General features: G+C 44.0%; 1 protein-coding gene across 1 annotated transcript in view; it reads left to right on the top strand.

Annotated features, from left to right (window-relative positions):
- Nucleotides 1–17,654: 17,654 nt before the first annotated feature.
- The window catches only part of LOC139555035 (serine/threonine-protein phosphatase 6 regulatory ankyrin repeat subunit A-like), a 31,385-nt gene continuing 23,171 nt past the window's right edge, over nt 17,655–25,868 (top strand). Inside the window, exons 1-2 of the mRNA XM_071368422.1 lie at nt 17,655–18,163; nt 25,096–25,179. Coding sequence (XP_071224523.1) covers nt 17,975–18,163; nt 25,096–25,179 — 273 coding nt within the window. The 5' untranslated portion in view covers nt 17,655–17,974. The remainder of the gene's footprint in view (nt 18,164–25,095; nt 25,180–25,868) is intronic.

Below are 25,868 nucleotides of genomic sequence, written 5' to 3'. Positions count from 1 at the left end.
AGGGAGGAGCGCCCTTCTCAAATCGAGCAAGAATCTGTGCTGCTTGGAAGTGTTCAACAAGGCAACATAGTGCACGGTCTAGAAATATACATCTCTTCTCCATAAAATATATGTTTGAATTTTCAAACTAGTTTTCATTGGGAAGTATAGTAATATTGTATTGTATCAAAAGCAATATCACTTTTACATGTGAAAACACATAATCATACTCATTACTCCACACGTACTTAGTTACGTCACTTTTGTTTTGAGCCGACTTTGCTTACCTGGGCACCCAGCTTAATCGAATCCCCTCAGTGTTTGACAGGTTGTAGGGATTTTATTTCACAAGATCGCCTCAAAAGTAGTTATTAGAATTGTTCTGTAGATTTACTAGCTACAGTTGACGTTTACAGTTGAACTAATCTATTTCATAATGATTAATAGTGGGAGTTTTCAATCAATTGTCAAATCTGAGAGATGCACATACAGTAGACCTCTGACCACGGGCGCAACTTTGGTTTTACAAGTGGGGGCAAATAACTATATATATATATTAGTTTTTTTTCTCCAGTTGTTTTACACTCTTAACATCCGCCCCCTCGGAGAGGTCCGCATGGTCCTAAAGCACACCATCGCCCTGTTTGTATCCCATTCCAATGATAAACCTGGTGGGGACAAAAATGCAATTTCATAATGTGGGGGACATGTCGTCCCCGTTCCCATCCCCAGTGAAAGTTGCTCCCGCAGGCCTATCTATCCCACATTTTTATTCTAGGTCCGTTATGTGAAATATTTTCTAAGTGGATTTTCTCAATGAAACACGGAAGGAGTTATATTACGCTGGCTGGGGCTGGCCTGGGCTGAACCGGGAAATTGCCCGTCACCATCGGCGAAAGCAGGGAGGAATGCCCTTCTCAAAATCTGTCTTGGTCATGTTGTCAACAAGGCATCATTGTGCATTGTCCAGAAACATACAACATCTCTTTTCCATTAAATAAATGTTTGAATTTTCAAACTAGTTTTCCTTGGGAAGGCAGATAAAGCATTTTTGTCAAAACCAATCACATTTGCATGTGAAAACACAGAATCCTACTCATCACTCCACATGCTTTTTTGCGTCACTGTAGTTTTGAGTCGACATCGCAGTCGGCCAGAGCGGGGCACCCTGTTCACGCCCTGGAGGCAGGCAGGCAGCCTGGTTCCAAAACGAATGCAATCACTTATCACCCGCTTTAAACTCCAACCACTGGGTAACCCGGGACAGATAAACGAATCCCTCATTCGCAAAGCTCATCTGCAGCTGGCTAACCAGCATCGTTATTGCTGCTGGGTGGAACGTGCCTCTAGCCAATCAATAGTCTTCTTACTAGCGGCTGTTATGTTGTTGGGTTTGTTTGGTTTCTTGCGTGCCTGTCTTTGGAAGGAGAGAGCGTGATGCAAACGGGACTATAACGGGCCATAACCCTCAACAGACGGTTAGCTAGACACGCCGGTAAAACTAAGACATCGGCGAACCAAGAAAAACGATGGTTTTAAAGATTCGAGACCAGGTAGGTTGTGGGCTAATTAGCAACTATCCTAGTTAACGTTACTGAAAGAAACCGCTTGTCGTTTAGCTAAATTAGCCTACATTTGGGTCGTTTGCATAAAGTAATAACGACTCGAAACCCTTATAATTAGCTAGCTAGCTATATATTTAGCCGAAGTTAAAGCCTGGTAGATATGTAAGTTATATTGCTTTAGCCAACTTATTTTTGCCAGAAAATTACTTTGTTAAAGCATAGCTACATGGAAAGTCACCTGGCGCCATGACAGATAACTCTCAGCTGGTCAGCAACAGGTGTAAAGTCCAAAAGGGGTGTTTGCACGTGAGTGTATCCAAAGGTTGACACTCTACAAGTTGTTTAGTGTACTGCCCACTCACAAGAGCATGCACCCTCTGTCTGCCAATATCCTTCCAATATACACACACTTGCCTTAACACTCCCTGTCTGTTATAGTAGGCTAGTCTATTCTCCAGTTCCTAAGGTGTTTTGATTCTTCTGAAATGTGTTTTTAGGAATACACACACCAGTGTCAATTTTAGCATGTAAATCTTGGTGGGGCAAACTCAACAACAACAAAAAATATCGATGCATGCCAGCAAAGCCACAACACTAACGGTGACAAACGGCGTCCACAAACTGTTCGTTAAGGCTTATTTACTGCCTTATAAAATAAAAAAACAGCTGATTTAGCAGACTTCAAATCACATTTTATTGGTCACAAACACATGGTTAGCAGATGTTTTTGCGAGTGTAGCGAAATGCTTCTGCTTCTAGATCTGACAGAGCAGCAGTATCTAACAGGTAATATCTAACAAATTTCACAACAAAACCTAATACACACACTCTAGTAAAGGAATGGGATAAGAATATATAAAATATATGGATGAGCAGTGACAGAGCGGCTTAGATGGTATAGAATAGATCATGTAGGATACAGTATATACATATCTCGCATTACTTATCTCATATGTAAACACTCTTAAAGTGGTATTATTAAAGTGCCTAGTGTTCCATTTATTAAAGTGGCCAATGATATCAAGTCTGTAGGTGGGCAGCTGCCTCTCTGTGCTAGTGATGGCTGTTTAACAATCTGATGGCCTTGAGAGAGAAGCTGTTTTTCAATCTCTGTCCCAGCTTTGATGCACCTGTACTGACCTCGTCTTCTGGATGGAAGCAGGGTGAACACGCAGTAGTTCGGGTGGATATTGTCCTTGATGATATTTTTTGCCATCCCATGACATCGGGTGTTGTAGGTGTCCTGGAGGGCAGGTAGTTTGCTCCCAGTTATGTGTTGTGCAGACCTCACTACCCTCTGGAGAGTACTGCGGTTGTGGGTGGTGCAGTTGCCGTACCAGGCGGTGATACAGCCCTACAGGATGCTCTCGATTGTGCACCTGTAAAAGTTAGAGGGTTTTTGGTGACAAGCCACGTTTATTTTCAGCCTCCTGAGGTTGAAGAGGCACTGTTGCGCCTTCTTCACTACACTGTCTGTGTGCATGGACCATTTCAGTTTGTCGGTGATATGTACACCGAGGAACTTTCCAGCTTCTCCACTGCTGTCCCGTCGATGTGGATAGACTTGCTTAAACAAATGTGGTTTCTACTGACTATGGCATAAGTGGACAACGAGCACATACGAGGCAATTTGTCATTTTGATTATAAACTGGGTGGTTCACGCCCTGAATGCTGATTGACTGAAAGCTGTGGTATATCAGACCGAATACCACTGATATGACAAAACATTTATTTATACTGCTGTAATTGCGTTGGTAACCAGTTTATAATAGCATTAAGGCTCCTTGGGGGTTTGTATATGGCCAATATACCATGACTAAGGGCTGTATCCAGGCACTCCATGTTGCGTCATGCTTAAGAACAGCCCTTAGACATGGTATATTACCCATATACCCACACCCCCTCGGGCCTTATTGCTTAATTAAGACATTAATGAGCTAGTACGGATGTAGTCAATATAACTATTTGTTCAGCACTTTTGAAATGTACAGCGACAGAATTCAGAACATGGGCCGTTCTTACAGTATTCTCCCTGTACATCAAGTCACAACCATAGGATAAATAAATGGGGCATATAAACAGACAATGAAAGCTCTTATTCAATGATTACATTTCTCTAAAACAGGCTATAGGCTACATGTGCACCACCAAGTTAGAACAGTAGGCTAAATTGTGAGGGGGGAAAGGGAACAAATTATTAGGGTGAGGCACATGGGCTACGAACAGCTTACTACAAAACATACACAGCATATTACATAATTTTTGCAGCAGCATACAAGACATTTTTGGACTCACCTTGATGTACTGGATTCTTTTCAACAGGAAGGTGGCGCGGTGGTCCTTTGTGGGCAAATTTGGTCATCAAACTTTGTCATCAAAGTCTGGCATTCTCTGGATTTATGGTGCTTTCAAGACAACTGGGAACTCTGGGAAATAAACAAGGTTGAATCATGACGTCGGTGATCTTCAGGTCGGAGCTTTTGAAAGAGGCCTGAGTTCCCAACTTGGAATACCGAGTTGGATGACTGTTTCCCCCCCCCCCCCCAGAGTTCCCAATTGTCTTGAACTCACTGAAGTCTGAGATTTCCCAGTTCTGAGTTTCCAGTTGTTTTGAATGCAGCAGAAGTCATGCTGGATTGACAGCATGGCCAATGTTGAATGTTTATCCTTTTAAGCTTGGAAAAGAGACCCTTAAACCCAGACGTGGACCACACACCCACTCCACTGAATAGCAGACTAGGGATTGCTTGCAGTTAGCCACTGATTCCTTCCAAACCACTCATTGTTGAATTTGCCATTTCGTACTGATACGTTTTATCTATAATTTCTCTTCATAAAATGATTTGCCATTAGATTGTCGACTTGTTTCATGATGATGACTGCTAGCTTGGTAGCTAAGATTTTGAAAATATGATGTTGACATGATCAGTCCAATCAAAGCTACGATAGATATAACGTGATTTCATGTCATTTTATCTGTACCCAATGACCTTGAGCCTTCTTGTATGAGCACTTCTAATATAACTCTATGGCAGCACCCAAGGGGCTTGAATTTTGTAGCTCTACCTGTAAATTTTGCAGTGACGTAATGTCCCCATGACTGACAGAACACTGAGCCAATCACGGCGCAAGTAGAGAACATTACCAATCCCCTGACTCAAATGTACAGTAAATGTAAACATTCAGAAATGAACAGTAAACTCACAAAAGTTTCAAAATAAAATTAACATTACAAATGTGACCGACCGGCTCGATTCGGTCTTATGTAGCAAAATTAGAAATTGTGTTTTTTACATTGAACAAAAGTTGAGACTCTAGAACATGGTATATCATACACTACAGTTGAGGAACAATGGGAAAGTAATTATGCTTTGAAAGTTGATAAACTTGTAAACCCACTTTTGAGAAAATGGCCCTGGAATGTTTTGGTACACCTACTGGAGAGCTCTTTGTCTACATCCATTCAGCATTGTTCACACCCTGTTAAGCCTTAGCCCCACCCATCTCTTTAAGGATTCACGTGAGGCCATGTGCTAAACAGAGCGAGTACTGTAGTGTACTAAACAACCAAATATTTCAAGACTAAAGGCAGTTGTTGCAGTGATATCATGAACACTCACAACCATGGATGAACGATTCTCCCTCTCTGTCACGGGTGCCATGGTTTCCCTTAGTTTGAAGATGTATAAAACACCCGTCTCCAGATGACAACATCCTTCTAGTGTGTTCCATTTTCGAAGCCCTCTGCATATTTGCAATCTAATGCCAGAATTTTTTCCATCTCCTTAGCTATCATACTCTGCTTCAGGTCTTCTTGGGTATGACGCTACAAGCTTGGCACGTGCAATTGGGGATTTTCTCTCATTCTTCTTTGCAGATCCTCTCACGCTCTGTCAGGTTGGATGGGGAGCATCACTGCACAGCTATTTTCAGGTCTCTCCAGAGATGTTCGATCAGGTTTAAGTCCAGGCTCTGGCTGGGCCACTCAAGGACATTGAGACTTGTCCCGAAGCCACTGCTGTGTTGTCTTGGCTGTGTGCTTAGGGTCGTTGTCCTGTTGGAAGGTGAACCTTCGCCCCAGTCTGAGGTCCTGAGCTCTCTGGAGCAGGTTTTCATCAAGGATCTCTCTGTACTTTACTCTGTTGATCTCTCCCTCGATCCTGACTAGTCTCCCAGTCCCTGCCGCTGAAAAATATCCCCACAGCATGATGCTGCCACCACCACGCTTCACCGTAGGGATGGTGCCAGGTTACTCTAGACGTGCGTGCCTTTCCAAGTACAGACAGGATCTGTGCCTTTCCAAATCATGTCCAATAAATTTAATTTACCACAGGTTGACTCCCAAGTTGTAGAAACAGCTCAAGAAATAATGTTAATAATTGTTTTTTATTTTTAATACATTTGCAAAAATGTGTAACCTGTATTTGCTTTCTTATTATGGGGTGTTGATTGCTGATGAGTTTTTTTTATTTAATCAATTTTAGAATAAGGCTGTAATGTAATTTTTTTTTTGAAAAAGTCAATGGGTCTGAATACTTTCCCAAAGGCGCAGAGGATTTTCCCAAGGTTGCTGTTGATGCATATCCCCCGGTTGTTATTGGGGTCAAATTTGTCTCCACTTTTGCGGATCGAGGTGATCAGTCCTTGGTTACAAATATTGGGGAAGATGCCAGAGCTGAGGATGATGTTATTGAGTTTAAGTATAGGCAATTGGAATTTGTGGTCTATATATTATGTAATTTAATTTAGGATACCATCAACCCCACAGGCCTTTTTGGTTTGGAGGGTTTGTATTTTTTTTTCTGTAGTTCATTCAGTGTAGTTGGAGAATCCAGTGGGCTCTGGTAGTCTTTAATAGCTAAATCTAAGTTTTGTAAATTATCATGTATATGTTTTTGTTCTTTGTTATAGAGCCAAAAATATTTGAGAAGTGATTTATCCATACATCTCCATTTTGTTTGTTTAGTGTGTTCCAATAACATTGAGCCGATTTCTGACATGCTGTTCCTTATTTTTTTCATATTGTATTTCTGTACTGTTTGTGTTGCATTCTTAGTGCCTTCAGAGGGTATTCATACCACTTGACTTATTCCACATTTTGTGTCATAGCCTGAATTCAAATTTGATTAAGTAGATTTGTGTCACCCATATACACACACTACATATTGACAAAGTGAAAACATGTTTTTAGAAATGTATTCACACCCCTTTGCTATGACACTCCTCACTCCAAATTGAGCTCAGGTACATCCAATTATTTTTGTTATCATCCTTGATGTCACTACAATTTGATTGGAGTCCACCTGTGGCCAATTCAGTTGTTTGGACATGATTTAGGTCCCACAGTTGGCAGTGCAGGTCAGCAGAAACTATACCATGAAGTCCAAGGAACTGTCTGTATATTTCTGAGAGAGAATTGTGATGAGGCATATATCTGGGGAAGGGTATAAAACTATTTCTAGAGTGGAACTACCCAGACTCTGCCTAAAGCTTTCTCGTCCGAACAAACTGAGCAACCGGGCAAGAAGGACCTTAGTCAAGTTGATGACCAAGAACCCAATGACCACTCTGACAGAAATACAGAGCTCCTTGGCTGAGATGGGAGAACCTGTCAGAAGGACAACAGTCTCTACAGCACTTCACCAATCTGGGCTTTATGGGAGTGGCCAGATGGAATCCAGTGCTGAGAAAAAGGCACATGACATCACGCCTGGAGTTTGCAACAAAAAAAGGCATGTGAAAGACTGATGATAAAGCATAAGATTCTATGGTTTGATGAGACTAAAATGTAACTCTTTGGCCTGAATAAAAAACACTGTCTGGGGAGAACCAGGCACAGCTCATCACCCGTCTAACACCATCCCTACTGTGAAGTATGGTGGTGGCAGCATCATGCTATGGTGATTCTTTTCAGCGGCAGGGACTGGGAGACTGGTAAGGATAGACGGAACAATGAATGGATCCTAATATAGACAAATCCTTGATTAGAACCTGCTTCAGAGTGCAAACAACCAAGGAGACTGGAATGTAAATCTTTGCCCAAGGTCAATGACCCCAAACATACACCCAAAGCAATACTGTGAATTGGACAAGGATGTGAAAGTTCTTGAGTGGCCCAGCAAAAGCCCAGACTTAAATCCCTTTGAAAATCTGTGGAAAGACTTGAAAATTGCTGTTTACCGCCGCTCTCCATCTAACTTAACCCCCCTAGATTTGATGTCCGCGCCCCTGCGGAAATTGAGTTAGCATAATCAGAAAATCCCTATTAAAATATATTAGTTTAAGCTAGAGATCTGATGCACCTCAATCCGCAGATGTCGCACTTCCGCATCTACGGTAAAAAGTGTCAGAGCTAGAACGGTGTTTGTCAGACCATGAGACATCCCGAAAATCGTTCTTCTCGCAAAATCGTCTGTAGCGTCTGAACGGTTTGGCCTACAAACTACACTGAACAAAAATACAAACACTATGTAAAGTGTTGGTCCCATGTTTCATGAGCTGAAATAAGATCCCAGAAATGTTGCGTATGCACAAAAAGCATATTTCTCTCAAAAGCACAAATTTGTATTTCATCCCTGTTAGTGAGCATTTCTCCTTTGCCAAAATAATCCATCCACCTGACAGATATGGCATATGAAGAAGCTGATTAAACAGCATGTGCACATTGTGCTGAGGACAATAAAAGGCCACTCTAAAAAGTGCAGTTTTGTCACACAACACAATGCCACAGATGTCTCAAGTTTTGAGGGATTGTGCAATTAGCATGATGATTACAGCAATGTCCAACAGACATGTGTGGGAGAGCGGTTTGCTGACATTGTGTCAACGTTGTGAACAGAGTGCCCGACGGGGGGCGGTGGGGTTATGGTATGGGCAGGCATAAACTATGGACAACGAACACAATTGCATTTTATCGATGGCAATTTGAATGGACAGATACCGTGACGAGATCCTGAGGCCCATTGTCGTGCCATTGATCCTCCGCACAGCAACATGTCTCAAGGATATGTACTCAATTCATGGAAGCTGAAAATGTCCCAATTATTCCATGTTCTGCATACTCACCTGACATGTCACCCATTGAGCATGTTTGGGATGCTTTGGATCGACGTGTACGACTGCGTGTTCCAGTTCCCGCCAACTTCGCACAGCCGTTGAAGAGGAGTGGGACAACATTCCACAGGCCACAAACAGCCTGAGCAACTCTATTCCGAAGGAGTTGTATCGCACTGCATGACGCAAATGGAGGTCACACCAGGACCTTTAAAAAATTGTTTTTTTAAAGGGAACTGTGACCAACAGTTGCATATATGTATTCCCAGTCTTGTGAAATCCATAGATTAGGGCCTAATGCATTTTAAATTGACTGATTTCCTTATATGAATCATTGAAATTGTTGCATGTTGCGTTTATATTTTTGTTCGGTATATTATGACCCCTCTATGGAAAGATGAGACTCTCACAAACACAATGGTGGTCTCCGTTTTGCTCCAAGACCCCCCCCCCCCCACAAGCCTCTTGGGACTTGTCTGAATTTGGTACAGCTGATCTGCCAACTTTTGTCTGTAGCGTCCGACCAGTTTGGAGTACACACTAATATGACCCCTCTCTCATGAACACGCACATGTTTTGCTCTAGGATGCTCACAAGACTCATCTGAAGGTCCCCAGGTACCAGTTGAATTTTTTAAAATGGAAGTACAGTGAATGTATTGAGACTCTTTAGCGCCAAAAATAAGGGGTTAAATACTTGTCAAAAAGATAATACAAATAAAAAATCCTGATCTTTCTTAGTGCATTCGGAAAGTATTCAGACCCTTTCCCTTTTTCCACATTTGGTTACGTTACAGCCTTATTCTGAAACTGATTAAATGTATATTGACAAGGACAAATCTATGTACAATTCTCCATAATGACAAAGCAAAAACAGGTTTTGGGATTTTTTTTCATTAAAAAAAAAAATGATTATATATAATAAAGTATTTACATTACATTTACATTTAAGTCATTTAGCAGACGCTCTTATCCAGAGCGACTTACAAGTTGGTGCATTCACCTTATGATGTCCAGTGGAACAACCACTTTACAATAGTGCATCTAACTCTAAGGGGGGGGGGGGGGTTAGAAGGATTACTTTATCCTATCCTAGGTATTCCTTAAAGAGGTGGGGTTTCAGGTGTCTCCGGAAGGTGGTGATTGATTCCGCTGACCTGGCGTCGTGGGGGAGTTTGTTCCACCATTGGGGTGCCAGAGCAGCGAACAGTTTTGACTGGGCTGAGCGGGAGCTGTACTTCCTCAGAGGTAGGGAGGCGAGCAGGCCAGAGGTGGATTAACGCAGTGCCCTTGTTTGGGTGTAGGGCCTGATCAGAGCCTGAAGGTACGGAGGTGCCGTTCCCCTCACAGCTCCGTAGGCAAGCACCATGGTCTTGTAGCGGATGCGAGCTTCAACTGGAAGCCAGTGGAGAGAGCGGAGGAGCGGGGTGACGTGAGAGAACTTGGGAAGGTTGAACACCAGACGGGCTGCGGCGTTCTGGATGAGTTGTAGGGGTTTAATCGCACAGGCAGGGAGCCCAGCCAACAGCGAGTTGCAGTAATCCAGACGGGAGATGACAAGTGCCTGGATTAGGACCTGCGCCGCTTCCTGTGTGAGGCAGGGTCGTACTCTGCGAATGTTGTAGAGCATGAACCTACAGGAACGGGTCACCGCCTTGATGTTGGTTGAGAACGACAGGGTGTTGTCCAGGATCACGCCAAGGCTCTTAGCGCTCTGGGAGGAGGACACAATGGAGTTGTCAACCGTGATGGCAAGATCATGGAACGGGCAGTCCTTCCCCGGGAGGAAGAGCAGCTCCGTCTTGCCGAGGTTCAGCTTGAGGTGGTGATCCGTCATCCACACTGATATGTCTGCCAGACATGCAGAGATGCGATTCGCCACCTGGTTATCAGAAGGGGGAAAGGAGAAGATTAATTGTGTGTCGTCTGCATAGCAATGATAGGAGAGACCATGTGAGGATATGACAGAGCCAAGTGACTTGGTGTATAGCGAGAATAGGAGAGGGCCTAGAACAGAGCCCTGGGGGACACCAGTGGTGAGAGCACGTGGTGCGGAGACAGATTCTCGCCACGCCACCTGGTAGGAGCGACCTGTCAGGTAGGACGCAATCCAAGCGTGGGCCGCGCCGGAGATGCCCAACTCGGAGAGGGTGAAGAGGAGGATCTGATGGTTCACAGTATCAAAGGCAGCCGATAGGTCTAGAAGGATGAGAGCAGAGGAGAGAGAGTTAGCTTTAGCAGTGCGGAGCGCCTCCGTGACACAGAGAAGAGCAGTCTCAGTTGAATGACTAGTCTTGAAACCTGACTGATTTGGATCAAGAAGGTCATTCTGAGAGAGATAGCAGGAGAGCTGGCCAAGGACGGCACGTTCAAGAGTTTTGGAGAGAAAAGAAAGAAGGGATACTGGTCTGTAGTTGTTGACATCAGAGGGATCGAGTGTAGGTTTTTTCAGAAGGGGTGCAACTCTCGCTCTCTTGAAGGCGGAAGGGACGTAGCCAGCGGTCAAGGATGAGTTGATGAGCGAGGTGAGGTAGGGGAGAAGGTCTCCGGAAATGGTCTGGAGAAGAGAGGAGGGGATAGGGTCAAGAGGGCAGGTTGTTGGGCGGCCGGCCGTCACAAGACGCGAGATTTCATCTGGAGAGAGAGGGGAGAAAGAGGTCAAAGCACAGGGTAGGGCAGTGTGAGCAGAACCAGCGGTGTCGTTTGGCTTAGCAAACGATGATCGGATGTCGTCGACCTTCTTTTCAAAATGGTTGACGAAGTCATCCGCAGAGAGGGAGGAGGGGGGGGGAGGGGGAGGAGGATTCAGGAGGGAGGAGAAGGTGGCAAAGAGCTTCCTAGGGTTAGAGGCAGATGCTTGGAATTTAGAGTGGTAGAAAATGGCTTTAGCAGCAGAGACAGAAGAGGAGAATGTAGAGAGGAGGGAGTGAAAGGATGCCAGGTCCGCAGGGAGGCGAGTTTTCCTCCATTTCCGCTCGGCTGCCCGGAGCCCTGTTCTGTGAGCTCGCAATGAGTCGTCGAGCCACGGAGCAGGAGGGGAGGACCGAGCCGGCCTGGAGGATAGGGGACATAGAGAGTCAAAGGATGCAGAAAGGGAGGAGAGGAGGGTTGAGGAGGCAGAATCAGGAGATAGGTTGGAGAAGGTTTGAGCAGAGGGAAGAGATGATAGGATGGAAGAGGAGAGAGTAGCGGGGGAGAGAGAGAGAAGGTTGGGACGGCGCGATACCATCCGAGTAGGGGCACTGTGGGAAGTGTTAGATGAGAGCGAGAGGGAAAAGGATACAAGGTAGTGGTCAGAGACTTGGAGGGGAGTTGCAATGAGATTAGTGGAAGAACAGCATCTAGTAAAGATGAGGTCAAGCGTATTGCCTGCCTTGTGAGTAGGGGGGGAAGGTGAGAGGGTGAGGTCAAAGGTAGACGTGGGGAGGTTAAAGTCACCCAGAACTGTGAGAGGTGAGCCATCCTCAGGAAAGGAGCTTATCAAGGCGTCAAGCTCATTGATGAACTCTCCAAGGGAACCTGGGGGGCGATAAATGATAAGGATGTTAAGCTTGAAAGGGCTGGTAACTGTGACAGCATGGAATTCAAAGGAGGCGATAGACAGATGGGTCAGGGGAGAAAGAGAGAATGTCCACTTGGGGGAGATGAGGATCCCAGTGCCACCACCCCGCTGACCAGAAGCTCTCGGGGTGTGCGAGAACACGTGGGCAGACGAGGAGAGAGCGGTAGGAGTAGCAGTGTTATCTGTGGTAATCCATGTTTCCGTCAGTGCCAAGAAGTCGAGGGACTGGAGGGAAGCATAGGCTGAGATGAACTCTGCCTTGTTGGCCGCAGATCGGCAGTTCCAGAGGCTGCCGGAGACCTGGAACTCCACGTGGGTCGTGCGCGCTGGGACCACCAGGCAGCGGCCACGCGGTGTGAAGCGTTTGTGTGGTCTGTGCAGAGAGGAGAGAAGAGGGATAGACAGACACATAGTTGACAGGCTACAGAAGAGGCTACGCTAATGCAAAGGAGATTGGAATGACAAGTGGACTACACGTCTCGAATGTTCAGAAAGTTAAACTTACGTTGCAAGAAATCTTATTGACTAAAATGATACAGTGCTCCTGAAGTAGGCTAGCTAGCAGTGGCTGCGTTGTTGACTTAGTTTGAAAGTGTAGCTGGCTAGGTAGCCTCGGTAACTGGCTAGGTAACCTAGACAATTACTCAAAACTACACAATTATCTTGACAGCAAAGACAACTATGTAGCTAGCTAACACTACACTAACCAAGTCGTTCCGTTGCAATGTAATGTAAATGTGATAGTCTCTACAGTGCTGCTATTCGGTAGACGGTAGACGTTGGCTAGCTGGCTAGCTGCTGGCTAGCTAGCAGTGTATCCTACGTTAACAGGGACGACAAATAGCTGGCTAGCTAACTTCGGTAAATTACGATAATTACTCTAAACTAAACTACACACTCTAAACTACACAATTATCTCGGATACGAAGACAGCAAAGACAACTATGTAGCTAGCTAACACTACGCTAATCAAGTCGTTCCGTTGAATGTAATAGTTTCTACAGTGCTGCTATTCGGTAGACGTTGGCTAGCTGGCTAGCTGCTGGCTAGCTAGCAGTGTTTCCTACGTTAAGAGGCACGACAAATAGCTGGCTAGCTAACCTCGGTAAATTACGAAGACAGCAAAGACAACTATGAAGCTAGCTAACACTACGCTAATCAAGTCGTTCCGTTGAATGTAATAGTTTCTACAGTGCTGCTATTCGGTAGACGTTGGCTAGCTGGCTAGCTGCTGGCTAGCTGCTGGCTAGCTAGCAGTGTTTCCTACGTTAAGAGGGACGACAAATAGGGACGACAAATAGCTGGCTAGCTAACCTCGGTAAATTACGAAGACAGCAAAGACAACTATGTAGCTAGCTAACACTACACTAATCAAGTCGCTCCGTTGAATGTAATAGTTTCTACAGTGTAATAGTTTCTACATTCGCAGCTGCTATTCGGTAGACGGTGGACGTTGGCTAGCTGGCTAGCTGCTGGCCAGATAGTGCAGCTCATCCAGGATGGCACATCAATGCGAGCTGTGGCAAGAAGGTTTGCTGTGTGGCCTGCTGGAGTTCATTTTGCAGGGCTCTGGCAGTGCTCCTCCTTGCTCAAAGGCGGAGGTAGCGGTCCTGCTGCTGGGTTGTTGCCCTCCTACGGCCTCCTCCATGTCTCCTGATGTACTGGCCTGTCTCCTGGTAGCGCCTCCATGCTCTGGACATTACGCTGACAGACACAGCAAACCTTCTTGCCACAGCTCGCATTGATGTGCCATCCTGGATGAGCTGCACTACCTGAGCCACTTGTGTGGGTTGTAGACTCCGTCTCATGCTACCACTAGAGTGAGAGCACCGCCAGCATTCAAAAGTGACCAAAACATCAGCCAGGAAGCATAGGAACTGAGAAGTGGTCTGTGGTCACCACCTGCAGAATCACTCCTTTATTGGGGGTGTCTTGCTAATTACCTATAATTTCCACCTTTTGTCTATTCCATTTGCACAACAGCATGTGAAATTTATTGTCAATCAGTGTTGCTTCCTAAGTGGACAGTTTGATTTCACAGAAGTGTGATTGACTTGGAGTTACATTGTGTTGTTTAAGTGTTCCCTTTATTTTTTTGAGCAGTGTATATCTAAATTAGCCACCCTTTGGCTTTATGACTGCTTTGCACACTCTTGGCAATCTCTCAACCAGCTTCATGAAGTAGTCACCTGGAATGCTTTTACAACAGTCTTGAAGGAGTTCCTACATATGCTGAGTACTTGTTGGCTCCTTTTCCTTCACTCTGTGGTCCAACTCATCCCGAACCCTCTCAATTGGGTTGAGGTCAGGTGATTGTGGAGGCCAGGTCATCTGATGCATCACTCCATCACTCTCCTTTTTGGTCAAATAGCCCTTACACAGCCTGGAGGTGTGTTGGGTCATTGTCCTATTGAAAAATAAATCATAGTTCCACTAAGTGCAAACCAGATGGGATGGCGTGCCGCTGCAGAATGCTGTGGTAGCCATACTGGTTAAGTGTGCCTTGAATTCTAAATAAATCACTGATAGTGTCACCAGCAAAGCACCACCACGCTTCCTCCTCCATGCTTCACGATGGGAACCACACATGTGGAGATCATCCGTTCACCTCCTCTGCGTCTCACAAAGACACTGCAGTTGGAACCAAAAATCTCCTCAAATTTGGACTCATCAGACCAAAGGACAAATTTCCACGGTCTATTGTCCATTGCTTGTGTTTCTTGGCCCAAGCAAGTCTCTTCTTCTTATTGGTGTCCTTTTAGTTGTGGTTTCTTTACATCAATTCAACCTTGAAGGCCTGATTCACGCGGTCTCGTCTGAACAGTTGATCTTGAGGTGTCTGTTAATTGAACTCTGTTTAGCATTTATTTGGGCTGCAATTTCTGAGGCTGGTAACTCTATTAAACGTATCTTCTGCAGCAGAGGTAACCTGGTCTTCCTTTCCTGAGGCGGTCCTCATGAGAGCCAGTTTCATCATAGGGCTTGATGGTTTTTGCGACTGCACTTGAAGAAACTTTAAAAGTTCTTGAAATGTTCTGAATTGACTGACCTTCATGTTTTAATGTAATGATGGACTGTTGTTTCTCTTTGCTTATTTGAGGTGTTCTTACCATAATATGGACCTGGTCTTTTACCAAGTAGGGCTATCTTCTGTATACCACCCCTACCTTGTCAAAATACAACTGATTGGCTCAAATGCATTAAGAATGAAAGAAATTCCACAAATGAACTTTTAACAAGGCACACCTGTTAATTGAAATGCATTCTGTGACTACCTCATGAATCTGGTTGAGAGAATGCCAAGAGTGTGCAACTGTCACCAAGGCAAAGGGTGGCTACTTTTTAAGAATCTCACATATATAAAATATATTTTATACTTTTTTTGGTTACTACATGATTCCATGTGTTATTTCATAGTGTTGATGTCTTCACTATTATTCTACAGTGTAGAACATAGTAGAAATAAATGAATACACCCTGGAATGAGTAGGTGTATCAACTTTTGACTGGTACTGTATATATTTATTTCCTGAAAGTTTTTATACAGTATCTCTCTGATATAGGACAGACACTTCAGAACAAACTTCCTTTTTGATTTTTTTGGTGGGGTCCTATCTGCTGTTCCATGTAGTGAATATTTTATTCAATGCATTTGTATGGGCTAATAGCTGTAAGGCCACAAAAAAGTCAAGGGGTATGAATACTTTTGAAGGCACTGTAGATCATTGCCTCTCCTCTAGATGGCGTCTGGTAGCTCAACATCCTCCCCGTGTGTGTGTGTGTGTGTGTGTGTGTGTGTGTGTGAACAGATGACCTTTATTCCGAACACAGAGCAGGAACAATATGTCTAATAACTCATGGCGTTTCTGACTTCCCATCCATCCATATTCCAAAACATAAGTTTGTCAGTTTTCAAGCCTCGGAAGCGCAAACCCAAATTGTATTGATGAATGCAGGACTGTGTGTGGATGTGTTCACATGAGGCTGGAGCTGGTTGTCCCTATGTTACTGAATACCAATACTTACCCGTTGCCGTGGGTGTGTAGGCCTTGGGTGTGTTTGGGTACGTGTGAGCATCCATGTGTGAATGAGTCCTACATTACAAACACACAGATAATGTGAGCAGGGTTAGAAAAAAGATCAGGGTAAGCATGCCTGTTCTCTCTCTCACACACATCTCTTTACCTAAGTGTTCACACCTCTTTGCTATGACAATCTAAATTGGGCTCCGGTGCATCCTATTTCTTTTGATCATCTGTGAGATGTTGCTTTATGTCAGTACACCCTTATGGGACGATGTTTCCCAGAATAGACATGTTCTGTGGTTCTTCTAACTGGTGCTGTTTTTCTGCAAACGGCCCAAATCTGGTGCTGGTAGCCCCTCCGATGTCTATACCATAGAGACAGACTGGGGACACAGACTGGTCATATGATTTAGATCTGCTCTATTGCAAGTCTTCCAACACACACACACACACACACACACACACAAAGCAAAGTGGGAGAATGCATGCACACACACTGATTTAATGGGGTTTTGTGGCTAGGCTAGAATGCTCCTCTAGGCTCTCAGGCTCTGCCTCCCATATGAAAACAGTTACAACAGACACACACACACACACTGCTCTAGTTGTCTTGCCAGTTTGTTCCAGTTTTTATAATGAGGGAATAGGGGAAGCTCAGCCACCAATGCACCAATGGGGTTACTGGCATACACACACACACACGCACACACTGGCATACACTTCAATTTAAGTTCTGTGAGAGGGATAAAGCCTCTCTTCTCCTAATGGAGAACACAGCAGAGCCTTTGTGCCTGAATAAAAACACCGACCAGTACAAACCAGTACAGACCACTACAAACCAGCAGTACAGAAACTATGGACCAGACCAGTGCAGACATAATTACAGACCAGTTACATAGACACCATTAAGGTGTCCACCATAGACACCATTAAGGACCAGTGCAGACCACTATAAAACAGTACAGACTTATATAGTACAGACCACTATAGAACAATACAGACTACAGTGTAGACCAGTACTGCTGCACCAGATCCAGGATGTGACCTTTTTGCCAGTGCTTGTCTGTCTGGACTGAGAACAGGAGGATAGCTGACTGACTGCTGTGCTGCTGAGCTACCTACCTACTGCTAGCTGTTCCCCTCGCTCTCCCCACCCCCTTTTACCATACCCCATCCCCTCTTTTTCTCTCTCTCACCCCCTCCCCCTTCTCTCTCTCTCGCCCCCTTCTCTCTCTCATCTCTCTCTCTCTCTCTCTCTCTATATGAAAGCGCTGGTTTCAGCAGCTTTCTGAATAGAGCAACAAATACACACAGCTCCGGCTCACAGCATTGTCCGCACTAATCATAGGGCCTCTGTGTGTGTATGTGAGCGTGTGTGTTTGGCTACAGCAGCACAGGCGGTAGTGAGGATATGTAGCTTCCTGTGTGCTAGCCAGTCAGATCAGTCTGCCGCATGCCGCTGCTGCCATTATACTGAGGAATCCCTAGCCACTGTGTGTCGAGAGAGAGAGAGAGAGAGTGAGAGAGCGCGTGTGTGTGTGAGGGCGAGGGAGCTGCCTGACTGCCAGACTGCTGTAGCTCGGTAAGAGTGAAGGACATCGAGAGGACAGAGCTGCTTTCAGCTTGGATTATATTATACCCCAGGAGCTGCACTGTTACAGTGGGGGGGGGCTGGTGTGTGGAGAGGGGGTACAGTGTGTTTTTAAGAGAACGAGGACAGTTGGAACTACAGAGCCGTGTGTGTATGTGAGCGGTACAATGTATGTGTCTGATTTAAGGGGGTACGTTGTATGTGTGTGTTAACGATGCGGTCGGAGCGTGCGAGCCGTGTGTGTATCGTGGTGCTGGAGGATGAGGAGGAGGAACATTCCTCTCCTCCTCGTCCCTCTCCTCCTCACCCCTCTCCCCTCCTTCACCCCAAACCCTCTCCGGACCGCAAGTCCCATCATGCCGTATGTCGCAGAGCTCAGGAAGACAAGGTGAGACTGAGGGACCACCTCCGCTGTTTTGGTTGGCTGTGGGTTAGCGTTTTTGCCAGGGTTAGAGATGCACTTAGCTTGTGAGTGTTTTGAATAGAATCATTTATTGTCCTCGAGAGGGAATCTGTCATGCACAATTTAAATAGCACCGGCAAAACAATACAGATGCGTATACTGCACAGCACACACAATATAAGGTGGAATGTTGCTAATAGTGAAGTATGTACCAAGCCTTTAGCTTGTTTGGTTATGGCTAGTGTAATAATGTTTCAAACATCCTAACTGGTAGTGATAAGGAAGATACTGGCTGCCAGTAGCAGATTTACATTTGTAGTTTTGACATAGGCCTAACATTTTGCATAGTCCTTTGCATAATGAACTACATTTGTTAAAAGAGACCCAACCAATGTGGCTGTAGATCCGGTATGGCGTTTTAGATAAGAGGTTAGAACCTGCCACTCGGACAGGTTGAAGCTTAGTCCTGGACTAAAAAGCTCTTTTAATGGGGACTCCATTGACTAGCCCATATAGCTTTAGATGGGAAGTTAGAGAATCGCCTAAAAAGAGAAGAATAGGAGTGTTGTTGGTTCTTGTCTTGTAGTTAGTCAGTGTCATAATAATAATGGCCTGTACAGGCAAATACAAACATGCCTCACTGTTATATTGTTATTTAGAGGCGAGAAAATAATAGCTATGCTTTGAATTAAATAACCCCATGTTAAACATTGGTGGTACCTGCCTTGTGTGTGGCACGTCTGTGTGCTAATCACAGTCAGTATCAGGCATCACCATGCTCTCCCACACCCGCAAAAGGAGGGAGTGAGAGATGGATGGATGTAGGAGATTCATTCACCCTTTCTCTCTCAATAAGGACTCCTCAGACAGAAGCCTTCATTCCTCTTTTACTCTTTTACACTCCTTTTCTCAGACCAGCTGGTGTCTGACAGACCAGGTGGCCAGGTTGTGTTTTAACCCCTCACAGCCTGGCTGGCTTTCTGTTGCAGACACACAGGTGGCAAACAGAGTGATACGGCTAATGTGTGTGTGGAGGGGGGACCTTTCAGAGAGTGCGTGTCAGGCACATGTGTGTTTGTGAGTGAATTCTTTTGGGCTTTGCAGCTGCCAGTGTCATAAAAGTGACCCCCTTCCCGTATACACTGACTGACCCCTCCCCCCGCCTGTACTCCTGCTATGCCAGACACCTGAGAAGAGGGGGGAGGTTTGGCGGGGGGGGGGGGGGGTGCTGACTGGCAGAGTTGGTTTTAGGATCAGAATGGATTGAGGGGGTTTATATAAAAACATGGGGACTGTGATCCAGTATGCTGTTTGATACACACAAACTCACTACTGTAGCCCAGAATGAAGCTGCTGTAGGGCAATTCCACTGTAACGGAATGATGCTTTGACTCAATGTTCACTTTAAAATGTATTCCAAACCAAAAACATTGATTTCAAAGTTTAACAAACCATACAACTCCAAGCACAAGGACTACTTTGAACAATTTAGACAGAGAATTCAACAAAAACATTTACTGGAAGAACTGTGCAGATGCAAAGTTTGGTAACAAAATTAGGGTAATCTCCCTCAGTTTATGCGACCAGGTTTGCCAAAAACTCTGCTCCGAATTAAAACGAAAAGATACAGTGCCTTCAGAAAGTGTTCATACCACTTGACGTATTCCATATTTTGTTGTTACAGCCTGAATTCAAAATGGATTACATAAAACAAATCTCACAATGCCTCATAATGAAAAAGTGAAAACATGTTTTTAGAACATTTTGCAAATGTATTGAAAATTAAATACAGAAATATCTAATTTACATAAGTATTCACATCCCTGAGTCAATAAATGTTAGAATAACATTTGGCAGCAATTTACAGCTGTAATTCTCTAAGAGCTTTGAAGACCTGGATTGTACAATATTTGTACATTATTCTTGAAAAAATTGTTCAAGCGCTATCAAGTTGGTTGTTGATCATTGCTAGACAGCCATTTTCAAGTCTTGCCATAGATTTTCAAGGCGATTTTTAAGTCAAAACTGTAACTAGGCCACTCAGGAACGTTCAATGTCATCTTTGTAAGCAGCTCCAGTGTATATTTGGCTTTGTGTTTTAGTTTATTGTCCTGCTGAAAGGTGAATTTGTCTCCCAGTGTCTGTTGGAAAGCAGGCTGAACCAGGTTTTTCTCTAGGATTTTGCCTGCGTTTAGCTCTATTCCGTTTCTTTTTATTCCACAAAACTCCCTAGTCCTGCACTATGATAAGCATACCCATAACATGATGCAGCCACCACCATGCTTGAACATAGAATACCAGTCAAAAGTTTAGACACACCAACTCATTTAAGGGTTTTTCTTTATTTTTACTATTTTCTACATTGTAGAATAATAGTGAAGACATCAAAACTATGAAATAACACATGGAATCATGTAGTAACCAAAAAAGTGTTAAACAAATCAAAATATATTTTATATTTGAGATTCTTCAAAGTAGCCACCCTTTGCCTTGATGATAGCTTTGCACACTCTCTTGGCATTCTCTCAACCAGCTTCGTGAGAATGCTTTTCCAACAGTCTTGAAGGAGTTCCCACATATGCTGAGCACTTGTTGGCTGCTTTTCCTTCACTCTGCGGTCCAACTCATCACAAACCATCTCAATTGGGTTGAGGTTGGGTGATTGTGGAGGTCAGGTCATCTGATGCACCACTCCTTCTTGGTCACCACTCCATCACTCTCCTTCTTGGTCAAATAGCCCTTACACAGCCTGGAGGTGGGTTTTTTGGGTTATTGTTCTGTTGAAAAACAAATTATAGTCCCACTAAGCGCCTATCAGATTGAATGGCGTGTCGCTGCAGAATGCTGTGGTTTTTGCCTTGAATTCTAAATAAATCCCTGATAGTGTCACCAGCAAAGCACCATCACACCACCACCTCCATGCTTCACGGTGGGAACCACACATGCGAAGATCATCCGTTCACCTACTCTGCATCTCACAAAGACACTGCGGTTGGAACCAAAAATCTCCTCAAGTTTGGACTCATCAGACCAGATGACAGATTTCCACCGGTCTAATATCCATTGCTTATGTTTCTTGGCCCAAGCAAGTCTCTTCTTCTTATTGGTGTCCTTTAGTTGTGGTTTCTTTGCATCAGTTCAACCATGAAGGCCTGATTCACGCAGTCTCCTCTGAACAGTTGATGTAGTGTCTGTTACTTGAATTCCGTGAAGCATAATTTGGAGAAACTTTAAAAGTTCTTGAAATGTTCTGAATTGACTGACCTTAATGTCTTAAAGTAACGATGGACTGTCGTTTCTCTTTGCTTATTTGAGCTGTTCTTGCCATAATATGCTTTGACCACCAGACGACAGAAAGAGGGGGGGAAAACAGTTATGAGCTGAACATAACAGTATTCCAGTGGACTGTAGCTGGTGACCCAACTGGTTTGTGACTACTATGTTTTCCAATTGTAGCCAATTCAATTGCAGTAATTCCGTTACTGATTTGTTACAAAATATCGAGTTTTATTCACTTATCAAGTTTGTTTATGACTTATTATCAGTCAAAACTATAACTAATTAGTAGGTCTACCTTTACTTGTTACTTCTGTGAACTTTTTATTTTATTTTACCTCATGAGGGAGAGAAATTAGAAAATATCTTAAAGATACAGTGCATTTGGAAAGTATTCAGATCCCTTGACTTTTTCCACATTTTGTTGTTAGTCTTATTCTAAAATGTATTACATTAAAAAAATTCCTCATCGATCTTCACACAATAGCCCATGATGACAAAGCGAAAACAGGTTTTTAGAAATGTGTGCAAATTTAAAATAAATAAATAATAGTACCTTATTGACATACAGTTGAAGTCGGAAGTTTACATACACTTAGATTGGAGTCATTATAACTCGTTTTTCAACCACTCCACAAATTTCTTAACAAACTAGTTTTGGCAAGTCGGTTAGGACATCTACTTTGTGCATAACACAAGTCATTTTTCCAACAATTGTTTACAGACAGATTATTTCACTGTATCACAATTCCAGTGGGTCAGAAGTTTACATACACTAAGTTGACTGTGCCTTTAAACAGTTTGGAAAATTTCAGAAAATGTCATGGCTTTAGAAGCTTCTGATAGGCTAATCATTTGAGTCAATTGGAGGTGTTCCTGTGGATGTATTTCAAGGCCGACCTTCAAACTCATTGCCTCTTTGCTTGACATCATGGAAAAATCAAAAGAACTCAGCCAAGACCTCAGGAAAAAAAATTGACCTCCACAAGTCTGGTTCATCCTTGGCAGCAATTTCCAAACACTTGAAGGTACCACGTTCATCTGTACAAACAATAGTACGCAAGTATAAACACAATGGGACCACGCAGCCGTCATACCGCTCAGGAAGAAGACGCGTTCTGTCTCCTAGAGATGAACGTACTTTTGGTGTGAAAAGTGCAAATCAATCCCAGAATAACAGCAAAGAACCTTGTGAAGATGCTGGAGGAAACGGGTACAAAGGTATCTATATCCACAGTAAAACGAGTCCAATATCAACATAACCTGAAAGGCAGCTCACCAAGGAAGAAGCCACTGCTCCAAAACCGCCATAAAAAAGCCAGACTACGGTTTGCAACTGCACATGGGGACAAAGATTGTACTTTTTGGAGAAATGTCCTCTGGTTTGATGAAACAAAAATAGAACTGTTTGGCCATAATGACCATCGTTATGTTTGGAGGAAAAAGGGGGAGGCTTGCAAGCCGAAGAACACCATCCCAACCGTGAAGCACGGGGGTGGCAGCATCATGTTGTGGGGTTGCTTTGCTGCAGGAGGGACTGGTGCACTTCACAAAATAGATGGCATGATGAATGAAAATTATTTGGATAAATTGAAGCATCATCTCAAGACAACGGTCAGGAAGTTAAAGCTTGGTCGCAAATGTGTCTTCCAAATGGAAAATGACCACAAGCATACTTCCGAAGTTGTGGCAAAATGGCTTAAGGACAACAAAGTCAAGGTATTGGAGTGGGCATCACACAGCCCTGATCTCAATCCCATAGAAAATGTGTGGGCAGAAGTGTGTGCGAGCAAGGACGCCTACAAACCTGACTCAGTTACACCAGCTCTGTCAGGTGGAATGGGCCAAAATTCACCCAACTTATTGTGGGAAGCTTGACCCAAGTTAAACCATTTAAAGGCAATGCTACCAAATACTAATTGAGTGTATGTAAACTTCTGACCCACTGGGAATGGGATGAAAGAAATAAAAGCTGATAAAAATCATTCTCTCTGCTATTATTCTGACATTTCACATTCTTAAAATTAAGTGGTGAACCTCACTGACCTAAAGCAGGGAATTTTTACTAGGATTAAATGTCAGGAATTGTGAAAAACGTATTTAAATGTATTTGGCTAAGCTGTATGTAAACTTCCGACTTAAACTGTAAGTATTCAGAACCTTTGCAATGTGACTCAATTGAGCTTAGGTGCATCCTGTTTCCATTGATCATCCTTGCGATGTTTCTACAACTTGATTTGAGTCCACCTGTGGTAAATTCAATTGTTGGACATGATTTGGAAAGGAACGCACCTTTCTATACAAGGTCCCACTGTTGACTGCATTTCAGAGCAAAAACCATGAGGTGGAAGGAACTGTCCGTAGAGCTCCAAGACAGGGTTGTGTCGAAGCACAGCTCTGGGGATGGGTACCAAAAAATGTCTGCAGCATTGAAGGTCCCCAAGAATACAGTGGCCTCCATTCTTAAATAGAAGAAGTTTGGAACCACCAAGACTTTTCCTAGAGCTGGCCACCCAGCCGAACTGAGCAATCAGAGGAGAATGGCCTTGGTCTGGGAGTGGACCAAGAACCCAATGGTCACTCTGACAGAGCTCTAGAGTTTCTCTGTGGAGATGGGCGAACCTTCCAGAAGGACAACCTTCTCTGCAGCACTCCACCAATCTGGCCTTTTTTATGGTAGAGTGGCCAAACGGAAGCCACTCCTCAGTAAAAGGCACATGACAACCCGCTTGGAGTTTGCCAAAAGGCAACTAAAGGACTCTGTCCATGAGAAATAAGATTATATAGTCTGTTGAACTCTTTGGCCTGAATACCAAGAGTATTTGTAAGTCTGTGAAGACTTAGAGAAAACGTTTGACCTCTGTCATTGCCAACAAAGGGTATATAACAAAGTATTGAGATAAACTTTTGTTATTGGCCAAATACTTATTTTCCACCATAATTTGCAAATAAATTCATAAAAAATCCTACAATGTGATTTTCTGGATTTTTTTCTCTCATTTTGTCATAGTTGAAGTGTACCTATGATGAAAATTACAGGCCTCTCTCATCTTTTTAAGTGGGAGAACTTGCACAATTGGTGGCTGACTAAATACTTTTTTGCCCCACTGTAACTGTGGGAAATGGTTGAAAATGTTTATATGCCTTAATATCTCAAATATAGACTTTTAGCTTTTTGCTGCTATGACCTTCAGATGTTGGCGCTCACCTTCAGATGTTGGCGCTCATGGGTCCTTTTAGATGAAAAAGCCCTGTCATAATTGTCAGCATGTAACCAAACTGTAGTAACGTTAGCAAGCAGGATGTTAACAGGTTCTGTCTTGTTAGTCGTCTAGCCAAGTCATTCAGAGGAAAATGATCTAACACCTTTCCATCTCTCTCTCCAGTGTTCTCACTATCTATTCTTTCCATTGTTTGCTCTTGTTGTCTCTCACTCACTCACTCAAATTCAATCTGCTTTAATGGCATGAATGATAAAGTCAATGTTGCCAAGGTGAAGTGATACACCTAAATATTATGAAAGCAACAGCGACAACAATAATAATAGTAGCTATAATACTAAATAATCAAAAATATATATTTATTTTTAACACATATACACACACAGTGACTGATAGTTCTCTCTGTGTCCTCCCATTCAGCCCTCTCTGCTGAAAGCCATCTTCAGTGTGGACCCTAATGAAGTCCGCTCCCTCATATTCAAGAAGGAGGATGTCAACGTACAGGTAATATTACTGTACACACACACAGACCGCAGTCGGTCAGTCCATAAGCATCTCTTGCTCTGAATTGCTTGCAAATCCATCCTCTCCTCATCTTGTCTTCACCCTTCATCTGCAATGATTGTCAAAGACTTGACAGGTGGAAGCTCATCATAGGGCTGGCTTTCCTGGTCAGTTCTCGGCATTAGGCTGGCTTTCCTGGTCAGTTCTCATCATTAGGCTGGCTTTCCTGGTCAGTTCTCGGCATTAGGCTGGCTTTCCTGGTCAGTTCTCATCATTAGGCTGGCTTTCCTGGTCAGTTCTCATCATTAGGCTGGCTTTCCTGGTCAGTTCTCGGCATTAGGCTGGCTTTCCTGGTCAGTTCTCGGCATTAGGCTGGCTTTCCTGGTCAGTTCTCATCATTAGGCTGGCTTTCCTGGTCAGTTCTCATCATTAGGCTGGCTTTCCTGGTCAGTTCTCGGCATTAGGCTGGCTTTCCTGGTCAGTTCTCGGCATTAGGCTGGCTTTCCTGGTCAGTTCTCGGCATTAGGCTGGCTTTCCTGGTCAGTTCTCGGCATTAGGCTGGCTTTCCTGGTCAGTTCTCGGCATTAGGCTGGCTTTCCTGGTCAGTTCTCGGCATTAGGCTGGCTTTCCTGGTCAGTTTTCATTAGGCTGGCTTTCCTGGTCAGTTCTCATCATTAGGCTGGCTTTCC

This window comes from Salvelinus alpinus, chromosome 26, assembly GCF_045679555.1.
Source record: "Salvelinus alpinus chromosome 26, SLU_Salpinus.1, whole genome shotgun sequence".
Taxonomy (NCBI): Eukaryota; Metazoa; Chordata; class Actinopteri; order Salmoniformes; family Salmonidae; genus Salvelinus; species Salvelinus alpinus.
Note: the sequence above shows the minus strand (reverse complement) of the source record. Positions and strands in the feature narration are given on the sequence as shown.